The 13157-nt window shown below is 36.6% G+C and overlaps 1 protein-coding gene across 5 annotated transcripts in view; it reads left to right on the top strand.

Moving 5' to 3' along the window:
- The window catches only part of ARB2A (ARB2 cotranscriptional regulator A), a 204628-nt gene that overhangs the window by 67733 nt on the left and 123738 nt on the right, over nucleotides 1-13157 (top strand). For all 5 annotated transcript variants that reach the window (XM_081880534.1, XM_081880536.1, XM_081880537.1 and 2 more), the window contains one exon: nucleotides 10869-11087. In XM_081880534.1, coding sequence (XP_081736660.1) covers nucleotides 10869-11087 — 219 coding nt within the window. The remainder of the gene's footprint in view (nucleotides 1-10868; nucleotides 11088-13157) is intronic.

The following is a 13157-nucleotide window of genomic DNA, read 5'->3' on the forward strand; positions in this document are numbered from 1 at the left end:
ATCTGTTGAAGTATTTTCTTCCGTAGTTAACTGTACCAGGTTCTGTGATTTGTCAGTAGGCCTGGGCCCACTGTTGGCTATTGCAGAATAGGGTCTTATCTGTAGTAGCTCCCTGGTTTGGAATTCACTTCCCCCTGAAGAATTGGATGGCAGAGACCTTAATGGGTTTCTGCCAGTAAGTAAAAGCATTTTCGTTTTCCCAGTCGCTAGAATGGGCGGGGGGGTGGGGTGGACTGTTTTGGCTCTGCAGGCCAGATCTTTATCAGATTCTAGCCTTGTGGACCAAATTTGATAGGTGAGTGATGCAAAGAGGTAACAACAACAACAACAACAACAACAACAACAACAACAACAAATTTACTTGTACCCCACCCATCAGACTGGGTTGCTCCAGCTACTCTGGGCAGCTTTCAACGGAATATAGAAGAACACACAATACATCAAATATTAAAAGCTTCCCAGTACAGGGCTACCTTCAGATTTCTACAGAAGGTCATATAATTGTTTATCTCTTTGATATCTGACAGGTGGGCATTCCACTACTGAGAAGGTCCTCTGCTTGGTTCCCTTTGTGGTACTTTAAAGCACCCGAAGTTTGGATTTTACTGTGCATCAGTTGATGCATCGGCAGCCTTGTCTCTAGGTGTCCCACACCTGATAATACATACCATATCAAATGTGGGGCTGTGGTTTGGGGAAAACAGCCTTATGGGCCAAATTTTAACCCCATATCAGGCTGGAATGTTCCCTTGCACTAGACAGCAAATAAATTATATTGCCATTGTTACCAGTCTCTGGACTGGCGCAGTTCTGTTTTGATTCCTATCCTTAACTTTTATTCAAATGCCTCTATAATTGAGTGGTTTTATATGTTGGAAACCATTTTGGGATTACTGGTATGACAAAATGTGGTCTGTAGAACTAAGAAACAACAGGCAAACAAATAATACATCTTTCAGAAGAAAGGGGAAGAAAGTATGTGGACTCTCTGATTGATTCATACAAACCACCAGAAAGTGTAAAGTTATCAGACCTTTCTAGCCATGCAAACCATAGGGGCATAACAATGCCCCCAGTTGGATGACTTTCCTTAAATTGATAGGTTACTTACAAGATGGAGGACATCAGAATGGTAAACTGAAATTATTTCAAAAACTTCAGTAAGATCACAGGCACTAGAAACCTGAAAATGCACAAAATTCAAACAAGTTTCCTTTCTCCCTCAGAGTATTTGTCCATTTGCAGGTGAAATGAGGCAATCTTAAAGCACTGGTTTCTATATAAATAAGTGATTCTCTAAATATGCTAAAGTTTCTAAATTAAAAGAAAATATAAGGCCAAAACACTGCAATGAGGATTGAGCCTGGTTAGCAGTTTCCATGAGTCATGGAATGTTGAATATCAGTCAGAAGAGGAAAAAATAGGGTGGGGAATCAGCCAAACTGACTCTATAATGGTTGACTGGAATCCTGAACAAGAACAGTTCTGCTGCTAAGAAATGAGGATACAGTGCTGTAGCTGTGAGTTCCACTTGCCCTATCAAATAATGTACTCAGGTGGCTGAGTGCTAAAAAGAAACCACTGGAAAACAATCAGCATGCTCAGTGGACTCCAAGAGCCACAGAAAGCTAAGTGGACAAAAGCAAAGGAAAACCAGGAGGGAAGGGAGAAGGCAATTTTTTCGCACCTACCCCTTACAGCTTAGCTAGCTGTAACCCTCAACAGGACTACTGCTGTTAGGGGTTGAGGATACGCTGTAGGTTCCACTTATAATACCTTCCCACTCTGCTCTTTCACAGCAAAGTCTTTCCCACACATCATCCTCTCTCTTCTTCGCTTCCTGGAGTCCCATCCCTTTCTCTTCATTTTCTATTAGTTAGCATATGATAAACTTTTAGAATCTGTTTCTGCCCCAAGACAGCTTTTGGTACTCTCCTGGAGAGTAGACATATATATACTTCTTCTGGTTTGAGCATATGCTTCTTTGTAACTTCTTTCCAATGAAGCACCTTTATTTATTTGCAAAATGTAGCTGCCGAGATATTGGTTGGTGCCAAACATTTGGAGCGCATTACAGCTTTGTTTTACCGGTTGCACTGGTTTCCAATGCATTTTCAGGCCAAATTTGTAGTGCAGGTAATGGAAACTTTCAAGTTCTGGCTATTGGGACTGGGTTACTTTAAGCTCTACATCTACCCATATCAAAGTGCCTGCACCTTAAGATCATTCTCAGGAGCCCTGGAACAGGTAGTAGCTCCTCAGCTGTAGAATTTAATCCCATGTGGTTAGACAGGTGCCTTTCCCTTATATATTCATGTGTCTTTAAAGATACTTCCTCTTCACTTTGGTTTTTAATAGCTATATGTTGGACTGTTCTGGTTTTGTTGTTGTTGTTGTTTAGTCGTTTAGTCATGTCCGACTCTTTGTGACCCCATGGACCAGAGGACGCCAGGCACTCCTGTCTTCCACTGCCTCCCGCAGTTTTAGTTTGACTATATTTTGTTTCCCTAGTGCTGGTTTTAGTAATGTTTTTGTGATTAAATTTATTTTATTTCACTTTTAAATTGTGATTGGTCAGTATGATAAATCGTAAACCACTTTTTAGGCTCTTTGCTTAAAATGCAGTCTAAAAATATTTTTTAAAAATAATACTTAGAATGGCATCCCATTTTTGAAACCCTGTAATGTAGGCAAATACCACTATTCTAGTGCAGATGGTAGCCTGTGTCTGAGTGAAAATAGCTGGCCTAAGGTTACCTGTTGAATTCATGGTAGAAAAGATATTCAAACTGGGAGCTTTCTGATTTGTAACACAGTCTTGTAATCATTACTCACATCAGTTCTTCATATAATGTGTGACCTTGTGGGTATAATCATGAATGGTTTCCTCCTCATTTGAACTCACGTGAGATAATATAAAGTTACATAATAGAATCCTTGCACAAACGATATCTCGAAATTATTGGTGTAAACACTGTTATGCACCACAGTCTACAGAGTTTGGATTGACTCATGATGATAGGTAGACTTGTTCAAATGTTACACTGGACGCAGGTACATACTGTTTCTATACATGTTAATTCATACACTTGTTAATTTCCACAGCTGAGCTACTGTGTACATAGTTTGTATACTTGTTGAGTGTAACATGTGAACACTCCTAGGGTTAATTTTTTTTTTCTCACATTGGTTGAGATCCAGAGTTTCTTCCCACCACCAGTAGGTACATTATGCTGTGGGGTGGGAGGAACGATAACTATTTTTTGCTGGTTTCTGTTTTCCCAGCAGCAATTCCCATGCTGTTCCAAAGGGTCCCCAGCCCTCTGGAAAAAAAATTTTGGAGGCATATGGGCTGTGGGGAGAGGGAAAATAAATGAAAGATACATTCTTCCCCATTCCACCAGTAGGATTCCTCCTCTGAAAGAGGAGGTTTCCGTAGACAGAAGGAGTCCTTCCATTTCTGGAAGGCACAGTTTGCATCCAATCCATTGAATACACCATATTTTGTATTATTTCTTAAAAACATACTATTTTTGCTCCTCATTAGAAAAAACAAATGTGTTTTCTGCCATTTATGTTTCCTTTGTCATCATAGCATTGCTGCAGTCCTGGTGCCTTGCAAAGTTATGCTAGCACAACGTTTTCTATATCCCATCCTCAGTGCATGGGAAAAGTAGATGTATGGAGTACAATACTTTTTAATTTTCCATCAAATGAAGTCACACTCCCCCCCCCCCAAAAAAAAATAAGAATTAGTGTCCAAAAATTATTAATGTAACATCTTTATTATTGTAATAGCATATTTATTTAGAATATTTTTTGCCCTCTTTCAGCTGGAAAGAGCAGGGACGTGGGTGCCGCTGTGCTCTAAACCACAGAGCCTAGGGCTTGCCGATCAGAAGGTCAGCAGTTTGAATCCCTGCTACAGGGTGAGCTCCCATTGTTTGGTCCCTGCTCCTGCCAACCTAGCAGTTCAAAAGCATGTCAAAGTGCAAGTAGATAAATAGGTACCGCTCTGGTGGGAAGGTAAACAGCTTTCCGTGTGCTGCTCTGGTTAGCCAGAAGCTGCTTAGTCATGTTGGCCACATGACCCGGAAGCTGTCTGCGGACAAACGCCGGCTCCCTCAGCCAGTAAAGCGAGATGAGCGCCTCAACCCCAGAGTCGTTCACTGCTGGACTTAATGGTCAGTGGTCCCTTTACCTTTATGTCCCAGAACAGCCTACAAAGATCAGAAATATGTTTTGAACATTAAGACTGGTTCAAAATATATAAGAAACATCCTTTTGTTTTTGTTTTGCCCAGTGTGCACTCTTAGCATCTCTTTTAGAGTAATATAACTTAGCTCAGCTCTTTAACCCTGGAGAATTTAGTTTACTAATTACAACTTGAAAGTGTTATATCACACTCAGTTCTTATTGGGCTGGAACCATACTAGGCCCTTTGCAAACCAAAGGGTCTTGAATCCTGCAGATGTTCCTGCTAAAAGAAGGGAGGGAGGAGATTTTTGTCTAATTTCCTATCCTCCTGCATTCCCCAGTGCCGTTTCCCTTACTGTTTCACAGGGTCCACCAACTCTCCATAGCAGAATTTTTTGGGAGAACACAGGGAAGGAAGAATCAGTGATTGCCTCTTCCCTTCCACCTAAGAAAGCACCCTGTTAAGTCTAGGTTCATCACATTGACTCTGCTGAAAATTGTTGTATGAGAATAAAGAAAATCAACAGTTATTACCTAGTTACGTTTATAATGTTTCTAAAATCTAGATAGTTGCAACATTATTACATAAGAGGATTTCCAAGTAACACACACTGCATGTTTCTTTTATAGTTGCACTACTCAAACAATCTAAATCTCCCAGGTGATAAGAAGGGGATAAGGATGAGGGCACTCTCTGCTCCCATCACCATTGCTCTCCATGAGTTGGAGGGGTGACGTCTGCAGCAAAGAAGACTTTTCTATTCAAATTGTCTCCGCACTCAATTTAGAACCATGGAAAATCAGGGTTCTCAAACACAAAGGGAGCCTTCACAGGTAAAAAGACTTCCTACTGTAAAGGTTACTCCTCTAACTCATGGAGGGCTATGGAGACACCAACTGGGGTTGCAGTAAGCACTCTCAGCCTCAGCTCTCATATCATGCAAGGGTTTTAGAATGCCTGAATAATAATTCTAGACATTTATTTACTATTTAAGGCATTTATATATCGCTTAATCTAAGGGGTTAGAACACGAGCAGGAAGACTTTCCAGAATTAAAATAAAGTTATCAGGAGAGGCATTAAGAGGTTTTTATTCTTACACTTTTAGCAGCCATTAAAAGTTAGTAACACAGCAGGTGATCATATGGGTAAGTGTAAGTATTCTGAAATAAATAGCAGTTGGTGACCTGGAATGTCAGGGCTCTAGACAAGGGTGTGTGTTTGTCAATATATCCTACATGTTTTACAGACTCCTCAGGGAACAGGGGAAGATACAATTTCACCTTTTCTGTGCCAAAACATTTTAATTATATCTTCTTCCAAGTACAGCGGTTCAGTAACCAAGGAGCTGACATTGATGCATGTGTTGATAAAGCTGCAAACATTCAAAATGAGATTAACAAAGATTTTGAGGAAAGGGTGACAGCTAATTTTGCACAGTATTCTGCATCTAATTCAGGTCAGTGTAATCATAGAATATTTTATAACTCTTGTGTCATCCAGAAGGACTTTTATGATGCTTTGTGTTAATGAACATTTGTGTGTATGAAGAATATAGTTCAAAACCTATTTTTCATACAAATAAGAGCTTTTTATTACATTTCCATAGGTTGTAGCTATAAAAGGAAAAGCAGGATTTGATGATGATGATCAAAGTAGCTATTTTTTTCCTAATATGCTTGAAAATGTAGGGAAAATGTATAAGAAACTTAATCAAGAGCATGTAGTTTTATGTTGCTTGTTTTCTACCAAATATTTTTCAAATAAATCTATATTACATGTAAAGAATAAAAATACAAATTTTAATGTTGTATTTAGACCTTTTGAGCACATTTCAGAGTATTTCAGTTCTATTCTGCTCTTTATTTGAAAGCAGCTGACACTCTTCTTTCACTTTTCTTTTTGTTTGTGAAATTTTCTTTCTTTTTTTTATCCACTCACTTCTCCATCTGCTTTCACTTTTGTTTGCTTGGGCCGTCTCTCATCCCAACTTGATAATGAGGAATGTGGTGTGACCCTGACCTCTATCAGCCCATGCATGACCTTCTGACTCCCCTACCTAACCTTTGACCTTTTCTTTGACAGCTTGATTAATTACCCTGTGTTATGATTTATGAGTAAGTGCTATGTAAAAATAATAGACAACAGGTGGTCCTCTAAAAACTTTTTGTGGCATGTTTTCTTTTCCTGCCTAACTTGATGAGCTATTTTAAGTTGGAAACTTGGTTGAACAATGTGTGTTTGGCAGTAATACAGCATTTTTACACATTTGGACACAGCAGTGGAATTCAGGAGCCTGAGAGATGAGGTGTAACTGGGATGAAAATATTACAAAGTGTTAGCAGGGTGCAGTTGCCAAAATGCACATTGGGTGGAAATACAAAAAGGAGTCAACTGACATTTCAGGCGTTTCAGTCTCAGGTCACGTCTTGAGAAAATTGCTCAAATAATGGAGGGGGCATTTTTCAAGCTGAGCTGCATCTCCAACAGCTATGTTTACTTTTACGCTTCACTAGTGACTTCTGATTGGTTGTCATGACCTCATCCTACTGTTGCACCTAGGATGTTGCAACAGTGACACATAGGTACTCTTCTTATGAAAAAGATGGGAAATAAACAGAACATACATCTTTCAAAAAGATGAATGGCCATTCTTATGTCCATTTTAAACATGCATAAATCTAAGTTACAGATCTTAGTTCTTTGGGTTGCTTTTCCTGAGGATTAACTTTGATCTTGCTTCAAATGTTGTAAATGGGTTTCTTTTTTTAAAAAAAGAATCAAATTGATAAAGCTCAAGAAAATGATCTGCTACAGATTCTTACTTACAGGCCAGAAAGATAGTTGCATAGGTCAAGGGATTCCACTCTAGCCTCTGACCTCTCTGGTCACATATGGCATCCCATTCTGGTGAATTAATATGCAGGACTGAATGCTTTCAGCTCATTATTCATTTTCCAGACATATGAGGTTTGTAGAATTCCAGAATGTATCTCAAATACTTGTTATTGCTATTGACTATCCTATTACTGGCTAATATGCTAAAACTAATATGCTTTATTAGTTTTATGTATATACAGAGAGTGTGGGGCATTTTATACAGACTTCTAAAACAGGATGTGACTATTATATTTTGCTACCTAACACACTTGTGGCATTTTGTGTGACACTTGATACAAAGCATTCTTCGGATTCTGTGTAGTTGCTAACAGTTGTCTATCTATCTAAGCTTGCTTTTACTTCATCTTATCATCTGAAAGTCAAGTAAGTTCATATATAAAATTGAAAATAAGCTTTCTGAAATAGCTGTTTGGAATGTCTTCGCAAGTTACACCACCCTAATGCAATAGACTTTGGAGAGATATCAGATAATATCCTTGTGGTATATGTTCTGCCGGATAGATTTTAGAACTGATGTTGGATACTATCAAATTGAGTATCTAGCAAATAGCTTTGTTTTCCTGCATCTGTCCTGAAAACATCTATCACAGCAATTGGTGCTAATTGGTCTGTGCACATGGACTTGAAAATTACTGAATACTGTATTCTGTCTCAAATATAGTATATTGCAGTTGGTTGGTGCCAATATTTCTAACAATCTGCAAAGCATATTTGTATTGGGGGAAGGGAGAGAGATTTATCTAATAAGGTTAGAAAAAGCAGTATTGGCAATTATCTTTGAAAATTTTACTTAATTTAGAAAATATGGCTTTCCAAATATAGACATAATTAAATGGCTGCTTTTAAAAATGAAAGCAATATTAAGAAGTTAACCTATGGGTTTGTTTAATTTTTGAAGGCATTTTCTTACATCTAATTGGGCCACCTAGACTAGAAACAAGGCTAGTAGCTACTGATCAGTTGATACTGTTCTGAATAGTCATTTAAATATGACGGGGTAGGGTGTGCTTCTGCCTAAATTGAGGTCATAGATTAGTATTTGCTCACTTTCCCTAAAAGGTACATTACAGGTTGTATGCCCTTTTTATAAAACCAAAGCTTTGTCTTACTACTTGCCACAACATATTTTAAATCTTTACCTAAACATAGGTTGATGTCAACTTTGCTTTAACTTGGTGAAGCCAGTGGTAATGTCCAGAACTTATATGGGCTTTGACACTGATAATTTGGTAATAGAACAATTTTATTTTACATATTAAAATTGAATAACTTCCTTTACAAGTATGCTATTCAAAAATCATGCAGATTGAAATATAAATATTAAAGACCCCAATGAAATCTTTTTAAAAAACCCAATCCTGCATTGTTTGCAGAAGTGAAGAGGAAACAAAGGTCATACTATGGTTAAAGACATAGATTAACTTGTGATAGTTTGAGTTGATAACAATTTAGCAAAACTGATAGAGGTTAAATTCTGCTGTGGTTATATATGCTATGTTGCATTTCTACATCCTTTTATCTGAGCAAGTATTGTATATTACACCTAATCCTCTTTCCTATGCCTATTTTTCTTCATATAGTTTAGGCTGAAGGGGCTGAGGACAAAAGATGGAAAAGAATATGACTTTATATCAACTTCCTTACAAGCAAAGCAACATTTATAATGGGTTTTTAGAAAGAAACCATGAAGTGTATGATAGAATTTCCATGCTAATTTATTGTTACTCTAACAAATATGGTATTTGAAAAAGTTTTAAAGAGCTACTGAGGGTTGGTTTGTGCTGTTTAAAACCTAATTGATAAAAATCCTTTAATTGATTTATGTTGCTGTGATTTTTGAAATGGATTCATTTTTCATCTGTTGATGTGTCTTTGAAAAATTGACATTATGTCCTCATAAAATTGGACAAATGAGTCATGTAATTTTCAGTTACATAATCAATAACTTAGACAAATTTTACTTCTCTGGTGATTTATGTGTGTCTGTTTTTGTGAGCAACAAAACGTGGATACAGTTTCACATTTCAGTTACACATGTAAAATCATAACAAATACATGAATTTTACATCTTGCATTGTAGTGAAAGTAAGAAAGAATCAATACGTAGAATAAACAGAATAAACAGGTCAGGAACATGGACAGCAAACTAAAGCACTGAGCTCTGCAGGGCACCGCTTCTGAATGGTTATAAAAAGTTAACCAGTTTTTTCTCTGCATGTTGTTTAAAATAGTATGAAAGATGCTTTGTTTAGTTGGTGTTATTTCATTAGTAGTTTTGAATTAGTCCCTGAAGGCAGGAATCTGTTTTTCAGAACATTACACATTTGGATCCTAAGTTCATTTTCATACATATCTGAATTGAATCCTCTTATACTCTAGTACAATTTATACTTTATACATGATTACTCCATTCCAGAGAATAAGGTACGTGTGAATGAATAGGTTCACTCTGAAGAGAGAGCTGAGGGGGAAAAGATGACAGGAGATCACTTACTCATGGTACAGAATCTAGGAGGCAATTTTCTCTTTGGCCTGTGGTGACCTTTTTGCCATGTTCCCTTATACCATAGACAGTGAACTGAATGCCTCTATTTCACCCTGCTTAACAGAGTGCAACAGTGTTCTTTAACTTTAGTTTTGGTGGGAGGAGAAGGTATAGCAGAAATTTGAGAAGGGCGTGAAAAGTTGTACAGGCACAAGGAAGAGGAGTAAGAACGTTCTTCAAATGTGATTTTAATAACTAGTCGAGTGTGTCCAACTGTAGAAAATCACCAAGTGACAATCTGTCTACCTGACAGTTACTACAATGCATTACAAGATTTTTGAATAGCTACATAGATTAGAATAAAGCAAAACCAAATAAAGTATCCTTTGTTAACTTTGATCATCTATATAGGTAGTCCATCTGCTCACTTGGTCTGTTAGGCAGAAGTTATTTGTTGGATTAACTAGGTTAAAATGAATTTTACTTCAATACCTGGAACTTGTTTAGTAAACTATAAATAAGATTTTCAAAATAATCTTGAAGATCCACAAATTATGTGTTGGTATTTTGCTTTTGTTTCTTTCTCCTCCTTTTGCATAGGTATTTCAGTATTTTGTTTAACCTTCACAAAATGCACCATGCTTTCATATATTCTTCATTAGTAAACATTTTCTGAGAAAAATAAAATATTAATTTCTCCTAAAGTCTGTGAAGACGATACATCATATAATTCCAATAAAATTGTTCCGGTCTAAACTGGTAACTAATTCATTGATTTCTTAGCAACATCAAATAATCACAGTTTATATTGATTCATTGTTACTCTGCTATCAGTTTGTGAATTATCTTCTATGGGACAAAAGTGTTTAATAGTTTAGGCTGTAATCCTATACACAGTTTGACTGCTTAAATCCCTTTTAAATCATTCAGATTTTTTAAAAAACTAACAGCACATAAGATTGGAGCATAAAGCTGCCTGAATAGTTTTTAAAAGAGGCAATGGTGGTAAAAGTAAAAGTTTCTGTCAATGAAGCATTAACTATATATGCTAGTGACCATGTTCTATAATCACTTTTTTATTTTAAAAAACCTACTTTCTGAAGAATTATTAAAAGGTTAAAAAGAACTAGGCAAATAAGTGAACATAAATGTAGACTAAATAAATTCACATAGAAACACAAAATGAATGAAACAGTTCTATCCTTTGTCAAGACAATAAAATAAAATGTAAACCATTTCAAAGGCAAAATCTATATGTATTCTTTTTCTTCTTCCTCTGCCATAGGAAGGCTATGGAGTAATAGTACTGAATCCGAATGAGAACTATATTGAGATTGAAAAGACAAAAGCCCAAGTACAGCTGTCTCCTGATAGCTCAGATGAACCTGCAGAAAAGAGAGAGAGAAAAGATAAAATCCAAAAAGATACAAAGAAGCGACGGGACTTCTATGAGAAATATCGGAATCCACAAAAAGAAAAGGAAACAGTGCAATTATATATTAGAGTAAGTTGCTCTATTTTGTTTTGGGTTAACACTGATTAATAGAAAAAATGTTTTAATTTCACATACATAGTTGTACTCTAAAAATGTGGTTTTTCTTCATTTCTATAACTAGCAAGTACTAAAAGTAAAACTGTCTTCTTTCTATTGTTATTTTCATTTGCATTCAATGTGAAAGTGTGTGTGTGGGGGGGTGGAAATCGTACTTAATTTCAAAGAGAAACTTCAAATAAAGCCCTAGGGAACATAATATGCATTCCAGAGACAAGGACTGATTTGAAAAGTAATTTATGAAATGTTTTTTTAGTAGATGTGTGTATAAGATCTGTCTTTCAGAAACACTCTTTAAATACAGTTTAGGCAACATGTTTTACAGATGGTGACTGTTTGTAGCATTATGCTGTTACATTCTTGAGAAGCAAGAATATTAAATGATAGTCTAATACTTTAACATATTGCCTGATAAATTAATAATATAGTGAGCAAAATTCTGATATTGATATTGTATGGTTGTACCTTTACCATATAATGTAACATTTCTGTATGAGTACCCACCCATTGTATTTCAGCTAAACTTCTGAAGGAAGATAAAGGGAGACAGTTATTAATAAATACCTTAATAAATATTTAAGCCAAAATAGTTCAAGAACAGTGCAGTGAGGAAATTCTGCTCCTTGCTCTTTTCTTTTCTTAGCCAGTGAACCTTTGCACTTTGTAATACTAGCAGCATGGGATCGTTATAACAGTGCTACCCAAGGATTTCTAATTCTGCAGGGGGCACAAACAATATTATTTGCACTTTGACACATTCTGCTTCATATACATATGATGCATTATACATTCGAGACATATTCATACAATTTTCAAAGCTCTTTTTATAGAAGTTTGCATTGTTATTCAAGAATAAAATATGTCATAAATGCTCCAGTGTCATTAGAATGTTCTGCCTAGGATACCTAGGATGATTGAACAGTGAAAACCCGGTGGGGGGGGGGATAGGAATATTTTGCATTTTTTTTTTGCATGTTCCTTATGATGAGGATTAATGTTACTCTAGATGACTTCAGTGTATAAAACAAATACAGTTTAACTAATAAGTTTAACTTTAGATGCTAAAATGAAAGAAATGGGAACCACTTGCATGTCTATATGAATGAATGAGGAACAGGAAAGAATGAGGAAAATAATAGCTGTATTTTAAAGAGCAACTGAAAAGTGTTGGCTTTTCCATGTTACTTCCTTATATGATGTGCAGTAGATTACTCATTAGTCTGCTCCACTTTAAGAGAAGCACCTCCTCTTTTAAGGTAAGAGAACCTTGGTGTTGTACAGGGTGTTGTACAGCTGCCCAGATTTGAGACCCTTTCCTGTGTTTCTCTTTGGGTTTGGGTAGTTGGCTGAAAACAGGACCTGATCCACGGTGCTGTATCATTAAGTGTGAATTGCTTTCATTCCAATGTTTGGTGAGAATGCCACTGCATGAAGTACTACCCATTACATTGCTCTTTCTTGCCTGCTAATCCAGGTCACCTATTAGAATACAGCTTAGAGCCAAAGATTTCACTGCACAAGCAGAACACACCTCAGAATTCAAATATATCTCCACAAGTAAAGCATCACCAGAGGGTCACATCCCTTGGTGACCTGCTGGGGGGGGGCTGCAGAGGGGAGAAATTGATGACATTCACAGTCCTTGAAGTCTCAGTTCTACCCAGGTTGAATTCATTGAGAACACACTAAAAGTCAAAATAAATAGGCAGACTTCATAGCACGGATGTTTCAAAATTACTTTCAATTACTTCGTGCTTTGTTTATCAAAATGACTAAGAGCACTTCTCTATGAGAAGACCAACCCTTTTGTTTCTTGTTTGCTAGCATATGAATTAAGATTGGACCATTATAGGTAGTGAACTTATATTGTTGAAAGTTGGCATTGCCACACCATTGCTTTTCTGTATATCTGTATGTACAGTGATAATATTTTTATTTCTCACTTTTTCACAGTGGTTTTTTTGTTTTCCTTTGTTTTGCAAATTTACCTATTAAATTCCACATTACTGTGTGTTTAGGCAT

The sequence above is a fragment of the Podarcis erhardii genome (assembly GCF_964252035.2).
Source record: "Podarcis erhardii genome assembly, chromosome: 11".
Classification (NCBI taxonomy): domain Eukaryota; kingdom Metazoa; phylum Chordata; class Lepidosauria; order Squamata; family Lacertidae; genus Podarcis; species Podarcis erhardii.